The following is a 17,759-nucleotide window of genomic DNA, read 5'->3' on the forward strand; positions in this document are numbered from 1 at the left end:
CCACTTAACCTCGGTTATAAAACGGACGTGGATTTGCGGTGTCCCTCAGGTTAACGGAGAGGGGACCCAGAGGTCTCCCTGGCCCCCGCGCCCTCCTGGTCCTGGGGAGGCCGCGGTCCGGGAGTTCTGCTCACTTCAGTGGTGTGCAGGGGACTGCAGATCAGGAAGTGGCGGGGCCGGCTTTGACCTCCTGCCCCCCGGCCAGGGCGGACGGGGGTCAGACGACACTGCAGCTGCCAAGGCTGCAGGGCTGGGCGGGGATCGAGGGCCCTGCGGCTCCCCGATTGTGGCCCCGGTAGAGGTGGCCGAGCCGGATAAGCAACGGCGGGCGGGCGGGCGGCCGCCTCCCCTGCAGGTCCGGCCCTCGTGGGCGGGTGGGGCGCGGAGAGAGGAGGAGCCTCGGGCCGAGCCACCGCCTCCGCCGCGGACCTTCAGCCGCCGGCGCTGCTCCGAGCGGCGGGCCACGGAGGTGAGTGACCCCTTCCCCGGTCGCCGTGGGGCTGTGGGCTTCGCCCTGTCCCGGGACTCTTTTCCCGGTGTCCGCCGAGTGGCACCCTGCGCCACCGCCGCACGGAGCCCGGGCGCCTCCACATGTTTGGAGGCGACCCCGTCCCCTGGGACCGAGCCACGTGCGCCCGGCGGCAGAGAAACTGGGTCCTGTGCCCCCCCACCCCGTGAGCCTGCCGGCCCGGGACCGGAGCCGCGCGCCAGGCTGGTGGGCAGAGCGGGCGGCGGCAGTGCGGGGAGCAGGCGGCCCGAGCCGGGGTGCAGACGTAGGCGCCCCTCCCCGGCTGAGTCCACAGGTCCCGTGTGCCCGGCGGCTCTGGCTGGCCCATCCCGGGGGAAGGGTGGCAGCCGTGGGCGGGATTTTCCAGGTTCTTCCTCTCCAGGCCTCCCAACCCCTTCGCAGCCCGGCAGAGCAGGGACCCAGGCGCCCGGCCTTGGTCCACAGGAGGCTGGACCGCCCAGTGCAAAGTTCCCCCTCCTGCCCACTTCCTGAAATGTGGGGGCAGGCTGCCCCGAGAGGTGTGGTTGGAACTTTGATCACTCTGGGTAAATGAACGGGAGGGTTCCCCCAGCCAATACGTCGTTTGGGGGCCAGGAGGCCGATCTGCAGGGAAAATGCAGGCAGGTCCTGTTGGAGTCCCGGCAGAAGACGCTGAGAGGCCTCCCAGGTATCCAGGGCCACCTCTGAGATGCTCCAGAATGGGGTTCTGGTTCAGGGAGGTATTTCTATCCATCGGAGTAGTGCAGCCATAATGTAATTAATGGCAAATATTTATTGCACCTTTATGTGTGCCAGGCACCTTCCTAAGGGCTTTGCACACACTACGCCAACAGGAAGGCCTCATTATTATCTCTTGTTACAGATGGGGAAACTGAGCCTCAGAGAGCCTGGGTATTTTGCAAGGGTACACAGGGAACAAGTTGCAGAAGTAGGATATGAACCCAGATTTATCTGACTTGGGAGCCCAGAGGAACCTATTAGTGGAGAGAGACAGGCCAAGTCCTCAGAGGATTCTGCCAGCCCAAAGAATGCAGTGCTGGGGGCCAGAATGTCCACAAACCAAAGGATCTCTTCTGGGTGTGCCCTCTCAGTCACCTGCAAGGTTTGTGAAAAATATAGATGCCCAAGTCCCACCTGCAGCTGATCAAATCAGCCAGGAGCCGTGGAGGACCTAGACTGTGTCTTACTCATCTCTGTCCCCAGCGGCCTGCAGAGGGGCTGGCAGGGAGCCCATGCGTAATCAATGTCTGATGGATGAATGGGTGCAGTGGGGCACACCGTGTCACTGGGGGAGGGGTGGGGGGAGGAAAGGCTTCCTGAAGGGGGCTTTGAATAGTAGACAGGTGGCCTCTGCCAAGGAGCTGGGTGGAAGATATGGAATTGGCATGGGGTGAAGCTGGCCTCAGAGACAGCAGGGAACTCAGGCCAGGCCACCTGTTTACGTGAGAGTTGAACAGCCTGCCCCAAGCTTGCTGAGGTCCCCAGGACCTGGCCTGGTTAAACTGGGACCACACACGTGCCCTTTCTAGCCTAGAGATGTCAGACAGGTAGATTCCTCTCCCATTTGTATTTGCTGTTCTGGTCGCTGGGAGCCTGAGGCGTTGTTGTAGTTGTTCTGTCCGGTGGCCCTTCCCTCCTTGGACTTATCAGAGACCAAGGTGTTGGGCAGGGCTTCAGGTAGTTAAAAAGTGAAAGTTCTTGACTGCAGTCCAAAGCCCCACACCTGAGTGATGGGTGGGGCAAGAGCCTGCCTTCGGAGTCAGATGGGCTGAGTCTGAACCTCAGCTCTTCTCCCTGTGACATGAGGCCCTTGGCTCTCTGAACCTGGTTTTTTTTTTTATCTGTAAAACCTTGCCAAGGACTTAGAACAGGATATCCTCATTAAACAGGGACAATAATGCCTGGCTGGAAGGTTAATTGTGTAAAGTGCTGAGTTTTAGGAGTGCAGTGAATATCAGATCCCTCCCCGTTTCCCTAGGGTTCGAGTGTTAACCAGTTGGGGAGCTTCCAGGCTCATTGCACTTCTCAGCTCAACCTCTCAGTTTCTTAGAGAAGGTAACTGAGGCACAGAGAGTGGCCTCCAAGTCCCCTTGCAACTGGCATTGGCTCTGAACCCTAGGGTTCCCAGCTCAGTGTCGTGGCTGGATGCCTCCCAGGCTGGGAGGAGAAGTCTATGCTGCCTGCTTAACTCCCTGTCCAGCTGCAAATGAAAACCTCAGCGGACTGGGGTGACTTTTAGGCAGCTTGGCACAGGGCAGGGAAGCTAGCCATTTGGGGATGTCCGGCTCCCTTGCCTTCCAGCTGAGGCTGGACCCACCCCTTCCTGCCCTCCTTGTCTTCCTGACAAGGTCTTCCTGAGCTGTGCAGGCTTGAGCTGAGTAAGTTAAGCCCTCCATGAAACTGCTTCCTAGCATCTAGACCAGGAATGGGCCTCCTGATTTAAAACAAGGACGTTAGTTATTAAAACCGAAAGCCAAGTTGGCTCCTTCCTCCCATCTGGGGCCTAGAGGGGCATGTGCCTCTTTTTTTCACTCCTACCCCACCTCTGCCAACACCATCCCAATTTGGGAGGCTGTGGAGGTCACAGAACTTGGAGAGGAGAAGGCAAGGGGTTGGGGCAGGACACTCTAGGGGGTACTCAAAATTGGGCCGCAGAAGTCCTACTTCCTCCCATCTGCCCCCTGCAGCTGGGCCCACCTACCCGTCCAACATGACTTCCCACAGGTTCCAGGCCTCTGCATGCTCCAACCTGTCAGCCCTTCACAACCATGGCATGCCATACACCACACCGTCACCCTAGAATGACAGTCCTCGTCACTGTTCAGCCTCCTTCATGGCAGGCCCTGGGCCAAGCACATTATATACCTGAGGTCATTTGTAACTCAAGACTCTTAGGGGGTAGATAGTGTTTTTCTCCCAGCCGTGTAACTTTCCCAAGGACACATGTGACTCCAGCCTCTTATTTTGTTCCAAACCCGAGACTCCTAACCACTAACTGTACGTCCAAATTCTGCCTCATCACTTATTCATTCAGCAAACGTTTACTGAGCACTAACTTTGTGCCAGAAACTTCAAGACTGGCTGAGTCCCGCTTCTGGCAGGATGAGTGTTGCTGTCACTTACCACCCTGTAAACACCCATACGCGTCACATATTTCTGAATACAAGTGAGGAGGTGCAGTGTCAGTGAGGCCCAGGACCCACAGCGGGTGTAAGCCAGGATGCCAAATCAGAGACGTCCCCCCAGCCCCGAGCTGGAGGTACCCACTGCTGTGCCTGCCGTCAGGGCCCGTGGGTAACTGCTGGTGGATCATAAACTCCTGCAGTGCCACGTCGGCCCCGGGGCAGAATGTTCCCTCCCCTTCAGGTGTGGCTGAATAGACCCGGGTTTGGCCGCTTTGGCAATGTAAGAACTTGTCACTGGAGAATTACATGGTACTCAACTCTTCCCAATCAGTCTGTCCTCATGCATCCCCGGAGTCACCTGGCAGAACGGGCACAGGTGAGCACTGATTGTTCTGCAATCAGGCAGTAACTTACTCCTGTCTCCGACTTCCGCTTAATGAGAGCCAGGTGGGATCTAAGCAAACAGGACATTGTAAAGCCTTCTTGAGCTGTCAGATTAAATTGGTTTAAAAAAATACAGACCTAAGATTATAAAACCAATCACAGGAAAGTGTGAAGGGATTGAGGATTGGCTAAAGGGCCTTGTAAACTTTATTCGGGGTAGAGGGCTGTTTCAAAGCCGCTGTGGTAGGGTCTGTGATGGAACGACCTTCCGGTTACTGTATGTACCCGATGCTGGTGAGGTGACTGTCCGGCTGCAGGGAGGGTCGGCTTGTGATTTGTGTTGGGCTTGAGAGGGAGAAGGCATGCCTGGGGCTGAGACCCAGCACAGCTGGGAAGAGGGTCTCTCTGAAGGTGAACTCACTCTGGGTGCATAGCTGGAGGTCAGGGTGTCTGTGAGCTGGGCCCTGCAGGTGGAGCCCGGCCTGCACGTTGCTGCAGTGGGCTCCCTGGCACCCTCGGGGGCTGTGCTGAGGCTTTCTGGGTGACTAGCCAGGGCTGCACACGGGTCCGTAGTGCATTGGATGCAGGGGGAGTGTGGGAGTCACCGCTGTCCAGCGAATCAGCCCCCACCTGAGTGGGAGACCAGAGCAGCTGTAGGAAGTGAGACCAGGCCCTTTGTGGCTGGTCCTCAGAGATGGCTCCAGACTTGCCAGAAGTAAGGTGGTTCCTGGAACTGGGGGGGAAGGAAGATGGTGCTGGGCTCAGCAGCCAAGGACTGTGATGGGGGAGGTGGGTTCCATCGGGAAAGCCCTGCCCTCCTGGTAGTCCTGGATCAGGAGGCTATTCCTGGATCCACAGCCCAAAGGGGAGACCTTACAACACTTGTGCTGGTGTGAGCTCTGGAGTTCCGGGGTAGCTGCTTTTTGTCCTCCCATGACCTTTGCTAGAACTCTCCTGGACATCTAGCATGGCCGTGAGTGGAGTACCGAGGGGAGGGGGATTCCCAAATCGAGGGAGCTCAGTGAGAACCCCAGGGAGCAGGCGTCGCAGCTGACCTGGGGCCCTCCAGGAACTGGGGTGCTCGTGAGCTCCTGTCCCACCCATGCCTTGGAAGGCTTGCTTTCCTAAGGAAGAATGGTTCCCTCTCAGTACGGCTTCTCCAAGGGGACCCAGAGACCACCCAGGAGCTTTGGTAAGAACACAGAGCCCTGAACACCCCTGCCACTCCCCCCTCAGTTGGGGGCTGGGGCTGCCCAGAAACCTGCTGCTTAAGCTCCCTGGGTGGTTCCAGTGTTCACTAGTGGGCCCCGTGGGCCCCATAGGCACCTACCTGCCTCATGTGTGGATGTGCAGGAGTGGGGGACACACAGGTCCCTGCCCTCAGCTGACGCTGCTGAGTGACCAAAGAGCAGCAGGGCACCAGAGGCAGGGAGGTCAGGGCCGTGTGCGGTGAGTGGCCCAGGGCAGAGCAAGGAAAAGTGTACACAGGAGCCGCTCTAAGGGAGGTGTGTTGAGGGGGGGTTGCACATTCACTGTTTTGCTTAATCGTCAGACCAGACAGGGAAAGCAGCCTGCCCACGGTCACCCTGCTGGCACGTGGCCGAACCTCAGTTCACACCCCGGTCTGTCAGACCACACGGCTGCCCCTCTGAATTCAGCGTGGGGAGAGATTGCTGGGTGGGGGAGCTGTGGGGAGCTGGCAGGTGCCTCGCGTGCCTAAGTGCTTGGGCGGGATCTCCGAGGAAGGGGGATTTGGGTGGGCCAGAAGGATGTCCAGACTTGGTGGATGTCGTGGCGCTGGCCGAAGCGGAGGGGCAGGACCTGGCGGGCGGGGCAGTGGCAGGTTAGCCTGTGTAAGGCCTGTGCTGGGCTGTGGGGAGATTCAGGGACCTAACTGTGCCCACGGGAGCTCTCACTCTGGTAAGGCAGGCAGACGTGGGGGGCCACGGAAGCCAGACAACTCTGCGGGCTCGTTCGGGTCGTTGGTATTAATAATAACAGTAACCCTGCCCAGGGCCCGGTGCTGTGTGTTCTGGTTATCACATGCCCAGGGTTACTTCCAGCTGACGTACGCCAAGATCGCTGGTTTCCAGACAAGTTGAAAACAACTGAATGTACTTGTCCCCAAGAATGGACTTAGCGCAATTTACTCCAGTGATACAAAAGCCTCCAAACCTCTGGCCTCCTTTGGGCTGCAGGTGCGGCCTCCAGGTCAACAGAAAAGCCATCCACAGCCGCAGGAACGTGTCCGTGTCCCCAGTCCACGCTTTGCCCTGGGGACAGTGCTGTCCTGTGGTATGGATTATTCTATCTGTCTGTCTTTCTTCCCACCCCGGGCACTGACTTGCAAGTAAAGATGACAATGAATGAAGCCTTTGTCGGTACAAAATGCTGAGAGAATTATCACTAAGCCAATGACAGCCATGGTGATCGCAATAAATTTCCCGCACAGAATTTGATAAATTGCCACTTTCTACAGCCATTATGTTTGTCTTTGTATCCTGAAGAGTAAATGCCTCTCCCCATCCCCCCTTTCTTTCTCTCATGTGCATGTGTGTGTCAGATGACATTTATTCATTTTATGCATCCTGGGTTCTACTGGTCGTCCCGCCTCAGTTCCTGTAGCAAAGAGACCTGAGTCTGAGCCACTAATTACCACCAGTGAGGTTTCCTCCCCAAACAGGAAGTCTCAGGCCTGACTGCTCTCTCTCCCAGTGCACTCTCTAACCAAGCATCAGTCACCACTCCCTCCCCGGCCCTGTGGCCAGGAGCTGGCACACAGGCTGAGGGGGAGGCTGCCCGGCTGTCCAAGCCCCTGGCAGGCCCTTCGCCTTCTGAGAAACCAAGTCAGAACCAAAGTCAGGCTGTCCACAGACTGGAGACCCGAGCGAGAAGGGGTGGTCGGACCACAGTGGGGTTGTCGAGGGACTCAAGCTTCAGACCCTGTGCCAGCCAGATGGCGCACCAGCCTGCTGTTGGTAAGTCTGGTTAAGGTGCAGACCCAAGGTGGCATGGGTCGTGTGCGGGTCCCTCCCACCAGCCCCACCAGCCCCACCTGGCCTAGCGTACCCCTCGAATCTCTGGGGAGTCCAAAGAACTTAGCATCTCCCGGGGCTCTGTGCCGCCTTGGAACTGGCAGCAAAGAGTGCAGTATAATGCTGTTCTTGCCAAAATTAAATGGCAAATGTTCTCTTCTGCACATTTCATGGCCCCCTTTTGAGGGAGGGGAGTCCAGGCTATTAAATCAGGAGCCTTTGCAAAGTAAAAGGTTCGAGGATTTATCATACACGGTGCCTGCATTTAGTGACAGCAACAGCTCTGTGGGATCTGGCGTGTGTGAGTGTGTGTTTTTAAAAAGATAATAGTGTTTGTGATGCATTTCTGTGGAAGGCAGCCCATCGAGATTATAAATTTTACTTATTGGTAACCTTTGCTACGTTGGTTTATCACAGAACTGTTGTTGCAAGTAATTGAACCGGATTTTTCTAGAATGATTTGAAAATCTAGATGTTTGTAAAAAGCCCTATAAATTATTCATTCACTTTTATTTTGCAAAGTGGTGTGGCGATAAACTTGTTTTCCATCAGATGAAACTTGCACGTATGCGTATTTGTGTGTGGATTGGCTTATGTGTGTGCCTGAGCTTTTGTTGGAACTTCTCAGCCTACCTTTTTAAAATATAATGATTTTTTTATGATGCCTAAATAACGATTCCAGGCAGTATTACAAGAAATATAACAGTAAAAGGTTTGTAAGAATCCATCAGAAAGGAAAAAATGCCCACAGAGAAAATAGAAATGCACCAATTAAGATGTGTGTGGCTATAACTGAGCTTTTAAACCCGGATTTGAAACTGGCGTCTTCTGTCCTCTCTTCTCTCAGGTCGCCTGTGGGAGGCCCCGGGTGGGATGCGGAGAGGGACCAGGGGTCAGCGGAGCCTTCTGGCCCCTAAGACTGAAGGGGCCCAGTGAGAACAAAACCCGGGGGCCGCGCTACCGTGCCTGGCTCTGGGATACAGGGCAGCCCCAGATCTGCAGAAATAGCCCCAGAATGAGACGCTGGAAAGTGTGAGTTGGGGCAGCTCAGGGAGGAGGAGGAAAACCGAAGGGGAAGAGAGCAGACGACATCAGAGCCTGGTGCCGACCGGGTGACCAGCTGTCACTCACGTCTGTTACAAGGCACCTGCGGCCCTCGCCACCCTGGAAGCAGCTGGAACGCAGGCACCCGGTGGGATTAGGGCACAGCAGATCCGGGGCAGGCAGGAGCCAACTCTGGGGCCCAGAGGGAGCCTGGCGTTGGTTCTGTCACCTGCAAAGTGGAAGTAATGACAGCCTCCCGCAGGTCAAACCCTGCAAGCACACAGCCACAGGCCCTATCTCCGGCATTTGCCCCTTGTTCCTGCAGCTGTGCCCGTGCCAGGCACTTGCTGGGTGCTTGGATGTGCCTGCTCAGCTCCTCTCGGTCGGGGAAGGGGGACCTCATGTCCCCGGGGAGGCCCAGGATTTCTACATGGGGCAGTCATGGGGCAGGAAAGGGAACTTCCCTGATAGCTGCCTTTATTTGCATAGCAAGTGCCCGCTTTTTACTTAGATTGTATATTTCAGATCCGTAAAATAGGAAAGACTTTACAGAAGCTGTTATTCATTTTACCTGACTGGGAAATGTGAATTATTCATATCAAAGAGTGTTAGTTTTAATATTAACAGTAGCATGTGGGGAGGGGTGAAGGAGATTATTAGGGGTAGGGCCCCAGCACCATCCACCCCTTCGGACCTTGAAGGGAAAGTGTGCACCATTGCATGCCAGCTCCATACCCAGCCTGCAGTGGTATTAGACATTCGCAGTATTGTGATTTCATTGCCACTGGCTGCAGGGGGCCCCAGCTAGGTCCTGGGGACAACAACTATGTCTCACAAGCACTCCCCACCCCTAGGCTCAGAATCTGCTCATTACATCATTCAAGCCACAAAATTAACTGAGCACCTACTGTATGCCAGGCCCTGGGCTAGGAGCTAGAGGCACAGAAATGAATAAGTGGCTCCCATCTGGTGGGGTGACAGACAAGTGAAGCAGTTTGTGCAGTCAATAGTAATGTGACAAAAGTGGATTGAGTCCCAGAGTATGAAGTCTCCACTGTCCTAGGTCCAGGTTAAAGCCAGGAGCTGCTCCCAGGGCTGTCTGGACCAGCCTTTTGTGCTCTGGGGACTCTTGCAAAGTTTAGAGTTCTTGCAAAAGTCAGAGAGCTCTTGCAAAAGTTGGAGCTGGCACATGGCAGGTGGTTGGGAAGTGGCTGCATGACACTCCCCACCCTTAGAGCAGATGGAAGATGGGGCCGACTTCCAGTGTCTGTCCGAGTCCAAAGGAAGAGGCCACCAAGGGTCAGGGGAGGGCCCCCCAGAGGCTTCCTGGAAAAGGCAGTGCATCAACTGAGCAAACCAGGAGGCAGCATGCATCTCCAAGCCCAAGAGTCAGGTGATATGAGGTTGATCAGGTGTCTGAGCTCCTTGGCAGACACCCTGGAGCTGTCTCTGTGTGTCTCAGCTGCCCCTTGCCCCCGCGGCCCCCCTGCCCAGGAACAGGGCCAAGACACAGCCCTGATTCTGCATACACTGCAAGAGGAGGGGGGGCAGCCACAGCCCACAAGACCCACCAGCCCCAGGGTGTGCAGCTCCAAGTTTCCCTGAAAAGCAAGAAACCACCCGACTCCAGATGCTGAGGCTGCAGATTCAGCTGCCAATGCCTGATGGCCTCCAGCCTGGTTGGCTTAACCGGCCCATAGGGAGCTGGCTGTCCCCCATGCCAGCTCCCTGACCTCACTGGGCGAGTGAGCCACTCCTCCCTGGCTCCACAGCACCTGGCCATGCCCTCATTCGACCATTTTGTTCCTTGCTGCACGGGGTAGCTGGCTTTTCTCCTAAGAGCCCAAAGAGGGCAGGCTGTCTTTGGCCACCCACATGGCCATGATGCTTTGCTCCATGCAGGTACACAGGGAAAATTAATGAAGGAATTTCTCAGAGGAGGCTTGGCAAGACCAACCATTGCATAAAATTGCACAGGCTGTGTACTGCACAACTTCAGGGGTCACTCTCCCCAGGAATTACAGTGTGCATGGTGCCCCCTGGTGTTGTGCACCATGGGGATTCCAGGGCTTGGGCATCCTCCCAATTCCACTGCCCCAATCCCCCACCCCCACTTCCAGCCCCTGGCCTTGCTGACCTCTGGGCTTTCCTCTTCCCCTTCCCAACCAGCGCCAACCCCATCCTGCCCACGTGCCGGCACTGCAGAGTAATGAACTGCAATGGACTGTTCCAACTGTTCTTAAGGCTGGACTGTCGAGTCATGGTGGAGACAGAGTCCTGGATGAGAGGCAGGAAACTCCATCCTCTGGGAACATCCTCCCAGTCAGGGTGTTAGGGGGCTCCTGGGCTCTCTTCTGCTCCAGCCTGCAGGGGCCTGTGACCCACATGGGCAGGGGCGGAGGTCGCGGGAGTGGTGTCCCTCAGTGGCTCCACTAACAATGTCGTGGTGACGCTGACCACCTTCTCACCAAAGAGTCCCCACTCTGGGCGGCCGAGGGGTGCGCAGGGATGAGGAGCGCAGGGAGAGAGCGCTGATACTCGGCCTGGGGGCCAGGGGGGCTTTATGAAGGGTGGGCCCTGCAGCAGCATCAGACACTCCAGGCGTGGAGCCCAGCAGTGTGTTTTCACAAGGCCTCCGGGTAATGCTGATACAGCTCAGGTCTGACCTGATGTGGCCTAAATGCTGGGGTCACAAAAGTGAGTAGTAGAACTGAGTAAACGGCTCCCCCCTTGAGAAGCTTGGAGTCCAGGGAGGAGACAGACAGGAAGGAAAAAAATACTGTCTAGTGGGGCAGGGGTTGCTGTTGAGGGCTGTGAAGGCAGAGGCAGCTGGTGTGGGCTTGATCCAGGAGCTGGGGGTCCTGGCAACCCCGATGACATGAGGACTGTCCCTGACAGGGAACAAGGTATTAGGACTATCAGCTGCTAGAGGGCTCAGGGAGCGCAGTGCCCCGGTCCCAAACCACCAGGGCCCTGCCCCTGACAGCCAGCCTCTCCCTACGATGCCCCCTCCCCCAGCTCAGCCGCCCCTTCTCCCTCCTCCCTGAGTCCCAAGTAGCAGCAGGTTTTTTCCTCCAATTGTCTTGGGGAGAAATGGGCATGTGCTTCCAGGCCATTATCTTAGAGCACATTTTTAGAACATTTTAAAGTAAATTTTTCCATTTGGCAGAGAACACCGTATATTGATTTAGATGCATCTATTTCTGCTTTACACAGACAAAAAGGTTTACAAAAAATCCTAGAGAGAAAGAAGAATAAAATGAAAAATGAGTGAATTTAGCAGGCCTAAAATATGGCACTTTACTTACCTCATATAATTCTTACAACTCATTAAAGTAAGTAGCATCACCCCATGGCGCAGACGAGGAAACCGGGCCCCAGAAAGGCGAAGTGACTTGCCCGCGTCCTGACAGCTGCCCTGGGCAGAGCAGCCTGGCCTGGCTGGGCAGGCTCCCAGTGACCAGCGGTGGCTTCAGGTGTGTGATCTGGAGAGTCCCAGGGATCGGATCCTCTGCCTAATTAGGGAAGGGATGACGTTGGGGGGAAGAAAGGAAGTAATCAGCCCTAATGCCCCACTGACAGATTTGCAGCTGTGCGCGCTGGTTCCCCCGCACAACCTTGTATAAACCCTCAGCCACGTGGGCGAATAGCAGGCGATGCTTCCCGTCCCCTCCCACTGCAACACTCTGCCCTGTTCACTCACCCATCCCAGGCGCTGGGCCTCAGACCCCAGCACTTGGTGCATGCCTGCCGTCCCACCTGGCCCTGAAACAGCTGTCTGCTTGCACGGAGGGAGTGAGAGAAGCAGCTGTGTGAGCAAAAGCCGAGAGAACTGTTTAGCCCGAGGTTCCATCTCTCCTGAGGTCATAGGGCTTAGAAACCTCAATGACGGGGAAAACAACTAGGAAATAACTTTAGAGGGTTACAGAAGCCACTGTCTTAGTTTGTTTTGTGTTGCTATAAAGGAATACATAAGGCTGGGTAATATATAAAGAAAGAAGGTTTATTTGGCTCACGATTCTGATGGCTGAAAAGTTCGAGATTTGGGCATCTGCATCTGGTGAGGGCTGCAGGCTGCTTCCATGCAGGGCGGAAGGCAAAGATCACATGGCGAGAGAGGAAGCACGAGAGAGCGGAAGGTGCTAGGCTCTTTAAAACAGCCAGCTTTCATGGGGACTAGTGGAGAGAGAGAACTCACCCCTGAAAGAAGGCATTAATCTATTCCTGAGGGACCTGCCCCATGACCCAAACACCTCCTTCACTGGGGATCAAATCACATTTCAACATGAGGTTTGGAGGGGACAAACATCCAAACCATAGCTGCCACCAACACTGATGTCACAAAATCCATGCCTTAACCTCATGACATGTCCTTAAGCTCCCACCCAAAATGTGTTTACCCTTAGTTTACACTGCTAGTAACAGTTTGCGGTGTCTCGATTTCTATTTTAATGGCAACTTTTCTTTTTTTATAACAACTTTATTGAGCTATACTTCACATACCATACAATTCAGCCATATAAAGTACGTAATTCAGTGGCTTCTAGTGTATTCAGCATCGTGCAGCCATCACCACGATCAATTTTAGAATATTTTCATCAACCCAAAAAGAAACCCTGTACCAGTGAGCAGTCACCTCCCATTGTCTCCCATTGCCTGGCAACCACTAATCTACTTTGTGTCTCTTGGATTTGCTTATTCTGGCATTTTGTTAAAATGTAGTTATATAATATGTGACCTTTTGCAACTGGCTCCTTTCACTTAGCATAATACTTTCAAGGTTCATCCGTGCGGGAGCGTGTATCAGTGCTCAGTTTCTTTTTATGGCCTACCCCATCGCATGGATGTGCCATGTTTTGTTTAAGCATCCATGAGCTGATGGACGTTTGGGTTGTTTTCTATTCTGGGGGTATTATAAATACTACTACTGGGAACATTGGTGTAAATGTTTTTGTGTGGCTATATGTTTTTGTTTTTCTTTGCTATAAGCCTAGGAGTGGAATTGCTGGGTCATATTGAAGCTGTTTAATCTTCTGAGGGACTGCCAGACTCTTTTCCACACTGGCTGCACCATTTTACAATTCCACCAGCAGTGTGAGTGATTTCTCCACATCCTCACCAACACTTGTTATTATCTGTCTTTTAAAAAAATTATTATTATAGCCATCATAGTGGGTGTAAAGTGATGTCTCCTTGTGGTTTTAATTTGCATTTCCTTGAGAGCTAATGATGTGGAACATCTTTTCATGTGCTTAGTGGCCATTTGTGTATCTTCTTTGAAGAAATGTCTATTCAAATCTTTTGCCCATTTGTATATAGGTCATTTGTCTTTTTAAATATCAAGCTTTAAGAGTTTTTATTTATTTATTTATTTATTATTTTTTAAAGGCAGGGTCTCACTCTGTCACCCAGGCTGGAGTGCAATGCTTTGATCATAGCTCACTGCAGCCTTCAACTCCTGGGCTCAAGCGATCCTTCTGCCTCAGCCTCCAGAGTAGCTGGGACTACAGGCAGGCACCACCACACTCAGCAAATTTTTATTTTTTGTAGAGTCAGGGTCTTGATATGTTGTCCAGGCTGGTCTCAAACTCCTGGGCTGAAGCCATTTTCCTGCCTTGGCCTCCCAAGTGCTGGGATTACAGGCATGAGTGACGAGCCTGGCCCATCTCTACAGTTTTTACATTTAGAGAAGAGTTCTGTGGGAGAATCTGTGTTTCCATCATAGCTGGCTTCAGGGTGTCAAGGCTGGCCTCTGATTGTCAATTGCCCCAGCACCCCTGCCCACACCTACCCTGCAGAGACCCCCGTGGCAAGGCCTGCCCTGGCCACTCGTATCTGGAGGGTGGTCGGCTGCCCACAGAGAAGAGGCCGTGGGGCTGTGGCCGTCATGACTGCCCACCACGTGTGGCCTGCTCAAGAGCAGGCAGAAGCTGGCAGGCAGGCCGGCGGGCCTGGCGTGGCTCCCAGCCATAAACAGAACCCACACTGTGGCCCTGCCAGGAAGCGGGAGGGGACAGGCGAGCCTGGGCAGAGACCCAGAGGCCACAGGGACACAGGAGCCTCTATGGTGTTTTGTCTGCAGCTTGGGAGGGGAGGTGGCGGGTCTGTGTGCAGACGACAGGCCTCGGCCCACCGAGCTGCAATCCGATCCCCTCCCTGCTCCCTCATCGATCTATAAATAGGTCCCGAAAGGAGCTGGGGCCCAGACAGGGTTAGTTACACCCTCACCTTCAGGCCACATGGACAGGCAACAGGGGCTTCTGCTGGACCTCCAGAACTTGTACCACCTGTGCTGCCCCAGCCCCCGCCGGCCTCTAGACCAGCAGCAGCCTTGTGCTAGGCAGCGGGAGGGCAGGAGAGTTTGATGTGGCCACTGCCCGGGAAGAACTTAGAGGACACCCACACACACCCCCCTCAGGAGAGATGGCTCCGAGCTCTAAACATACCAACCCATTTCGTCTTCACAGCAACGCTTAGAGAGGTGGAATTAGTGTCCTCATTTTAAAGGTGAGGGAACCAGACATTCTGGAGAGAGGTCGGGTCTGGTGTGGGCTGGGTGGGGGTCCTGGTGGGCGCTTGCACGTCAGTGCGGGTGTGGCCCTCCATCTGTGGGCGCAGGAAGCGTGGTCCCTGCAAAAATGACCCTCAGCGGCTCAGCTCAGCCAGTCCCCGCTCCGCCGTGAGAGAGGCAGGGCGATGTGTCACAACCACTTTAAAGCTGTGGGGGAGGCTAAGGAGTTCCCCGCGCCGTGGCGGAGGCAGGCCAGGAAGGTGTGTCCCTGACTCTCAGGATGGACAGACAGTCAGTACCCCCCTTCCACACTGACCTCTCTCCCCACTGGTGTGGGTCCAGCCTGGCCGCTCTCCAGACGGCTCGCTGCCCTCTGTCTGGGCAGTAAGACTCTGAGTGAAGTCAGACTACAGAGGCAGACAGACCGCCAGCCAGCTCTTCCCTCACCTATCCGTGCCACCCGGCGCAAGTTCCTCAACCTCCCAGAGCCTCAGTTTCCTCCTCTTTAAATTGAGGATGTTAACAGGGTCTAATGCATGGGGCCCTTGTGAGGACTAGGGGACTATCACTCCAGGAAAAGCCTGAGAACAGTGCCCAGTCCATGGTCGGCATCCCATAAATAGGAGCTTCTGTTGCTTTGTAAAAGGCCCATGCCACAGGTTTTAAAACCTTTTAGGATTGCATTATGTGTCATCTGAGAGCAGAGATGTGATCTCCATTGACAAAGGTGGGAGCTGGGGTCCACAGGGGCTTGTCTGAGGACATACAGCTGGTTCATCACAGAGCCAGGCCACAGTCTCCTGGCCCCCCTGCTCCATACTGGCATTAGACCCTGTACCCTCCCCCTTACCTGCTGTTAAGAGGGTGCCAGGGGAGTGCTGTGGAAAAGTGGGGAGAGGCAGACACCCACGTGGGGTGTTTCAAGCCATCCCTGCTGCTCCCCCGGTTCCAGGCAGGGCTTCTTAACCCCTGTGGTCCCATAGGCTGGTGAAGCCTGTGGACTTCTGCCCAGAGTAATGCTCTCACGTGCATAAAATAAAATAACCTAGGGTTAGAAAGGAAACATATTATAATGAAACAGTCAAAATTTTTGTTAAAAGATGTACAGTAGCAATATGCATGCTTTTTATCAGCACACTAAATAACAAGATCTGCTAGCAGGTCTCATATCTACCATAATTTCAAATTAGTGATGAGTTTAAATAGTGTTAGGAAAACTTGTTTACAATTAAATTTGTGATATGACATTGGTCAGTATTGATGAAAAACTCTGTTGCTTGCCTTCATGCTTAAAGGAAATGGTACATTTCATTTAGAAGTTGGTGACAATTAAAATATAATTTTTCCCATCCAAGTTTACTGTAGACTCCTGGCCCAAGTCTAGGGTTTCCTCCACGTCCACTCATATCTTGGGCTCAGCGAAGGAGGTCCCAGGGCACCCACCCTGCCTCAGGGGCCCATTTACTGTCATGTCTCCCAGTCCTAGCCTTGGAGAAGAGGGCTTCAGGGTTCATTCCTATCATACATTCATTCAGTGAACACTGAGCACCACCTTTGTGCCAGGCCCCAAGACAAATAGTGAGGTCCAAAGTCAGGTAAGATGAGGTCCCTGCCTCCAGCTGTTCCTCACGTCTTTCAGGGAGAGCAGGAGCAGAACTGTTCCAAAATGCAAAATGCAGGCAAGCACATGCTCACTCTTCCCGTGATGGTGAAGTTGAGGTTAAATGGTCACTCCTGGCTAGTGACCCTGTCCCTCGCATAATCCTGAAAAGAAGTGTGGCACTGTATAGCTTTGGTAATGGAAATCCCAGAGCCTTCTTCCCCACGCCCACTCTGCCAGTTTGTCCCAAGGAAATAATTCAGCAGGAAAGACGAAGGAGGGAGGGCAGAAGTCCTTCTCTCTCCTCTTCCTGAGTCTGTGCCCCCCTCAGGGCAGGGGCTGGGTCTTGCTCAGCTTGTGCCCTGGTGCCGGCACGTGGTGGCACTCAGTGAACACCTGCTGGGTGAATGTCTGACTGTCGTGCAGTTCCTATGGACAAGAGGAGGGAGGTGGCAGGAAGGGAGCCCTCCAGTGACCAGGTTCCTCTCTTCTTGCAGCCACCAAAATGTCAGGAGAGATGGAGAAGCCGCTGATCGGCCGTCGCCTGGTGGACAGCAATGGCAGCCTTGTCGAGGCCCCCAGTGAGGCCCCCAAAGTGGGCATCCTGGGTAGCGGGGACTTTGCCCGCTCCCTGGCCACACGCCTGGTGGACTCTGGCTTCAACGTGGTGGTGGGGAGCCGCAACCCCAAACGCACAGCTGGGCTGTTCCCCTCGGTGGCCCAGGTGACTTTCCAGGTGGATGCAGTGAGCTCCCCAGAGGTCATCTTCGTGGCCGTGTTCCGGGAGCACTACTCTTCGCTGTGCGGTCTCAGCCACCAGCTAGCCGGCAAGATCCTGGTGGATGTGAGCAACCCCACAGAGCAAGAGCACCTTCAACATCGCGAGTCCAATGCTGAGTACCTGGCCTCCCTCTTCCCCACCTCCACAGTGGTTAAGGCCTTCAACGTCATCTCTGCCTGGGCCCTGCAGGCTGGCCCGAGGGATGGGAACAGGCAGGTAGGTTCTGGCGGAATAACGTCCATCATAATAATATATATAAATGGCTAATTTTTCTTGCGGGCTTTCAGCATGCCAGGCCTTTTTCATACATTATTACAGCCAATGTCACATCACCGCAAAATTTCATTTTGCAGAGCAGGAAACTGAGGCTCAGGGATGTTAATGATTTTACTTAGAGTCCCACCGCTGGTGAGCTGGAATATGAACCCACTTCATATGACTCTGAAACCCAGGTCCTTTCTGCTATGGTTTTGAAAGCAGCTATTCCAAGGGCCGGTGGGGGCTGCCTAGACGGGCATTTTGCTTGTGGCCGCTGATGTCAGTGAGCTGGGCAGGACACTCACTGTTAGCAGTTTCTCTCCGTGAGTAGTGGGCCTGGCCGGGTCAGAGGCTGGGAGGTCCAGGTGGCAGAGGAAAGACCCCTGACCCGGGAGGCAGAACCCCTCTGCTCCCAGCTGCACCATTAACTGGCAGCTCACTTGGACAAGTCGCTGTCCCTCTGAGCCTCAGTTTCCTCAGCTGCTCAGTAAGGTTTGGCCCAGATGCTCACTG

The 17,759-nt window shown here is 54.5% G+C and overlaps 1 protein-coding gene across 3 annotated transcripts in view; it reads left to right on the top strand.

Moving 5' to 3' along the window:
* Positions 1–401: 401 nt before the first annotated feature.
* The window catches only part of STEAP3 (STEAP3 metalloreductase), a 33,597-nt gene continuing 16,239 nt past the window's right edge, over positions 402–17,759 (top strand). Inside the window, exons 1-2 of one of the 3 annotated variants that reach the window (XM_045559076.1) lie at positions 402–469; positions 16,705–17,204. In XM_045559076.1, the coding sequence (XP_045415032.1) occupies positions 16,713–17,204 (492 nt within the window). In that variant the 5' untranslated portion in view covers positions 402–469; positions 16,705–16,712. Of the gene's footprint in view, positions 470–6,580; positions 6,996–16,704; positions 17,205–17,759 lie in introns of those variants that run through there. The other 2 variants (XM_045559075.1, XM_045559077.1) reach the window with 2 other exon arrangements.

Source organism: Lemur catta, chromosome 8, assembly GCF_020740605.2.
Source record: "Lemur catta isolate mLemCat1 chromosome 8, mLemCat1.pri, whole genome shotgun sequence".
NCBI classification, from domain to species: domain Eukaryota; kingdom Metazoa; phylum Chordata; class Mammalia; order Primates; family Lemuridae; genus Lemur; species Lemur catta.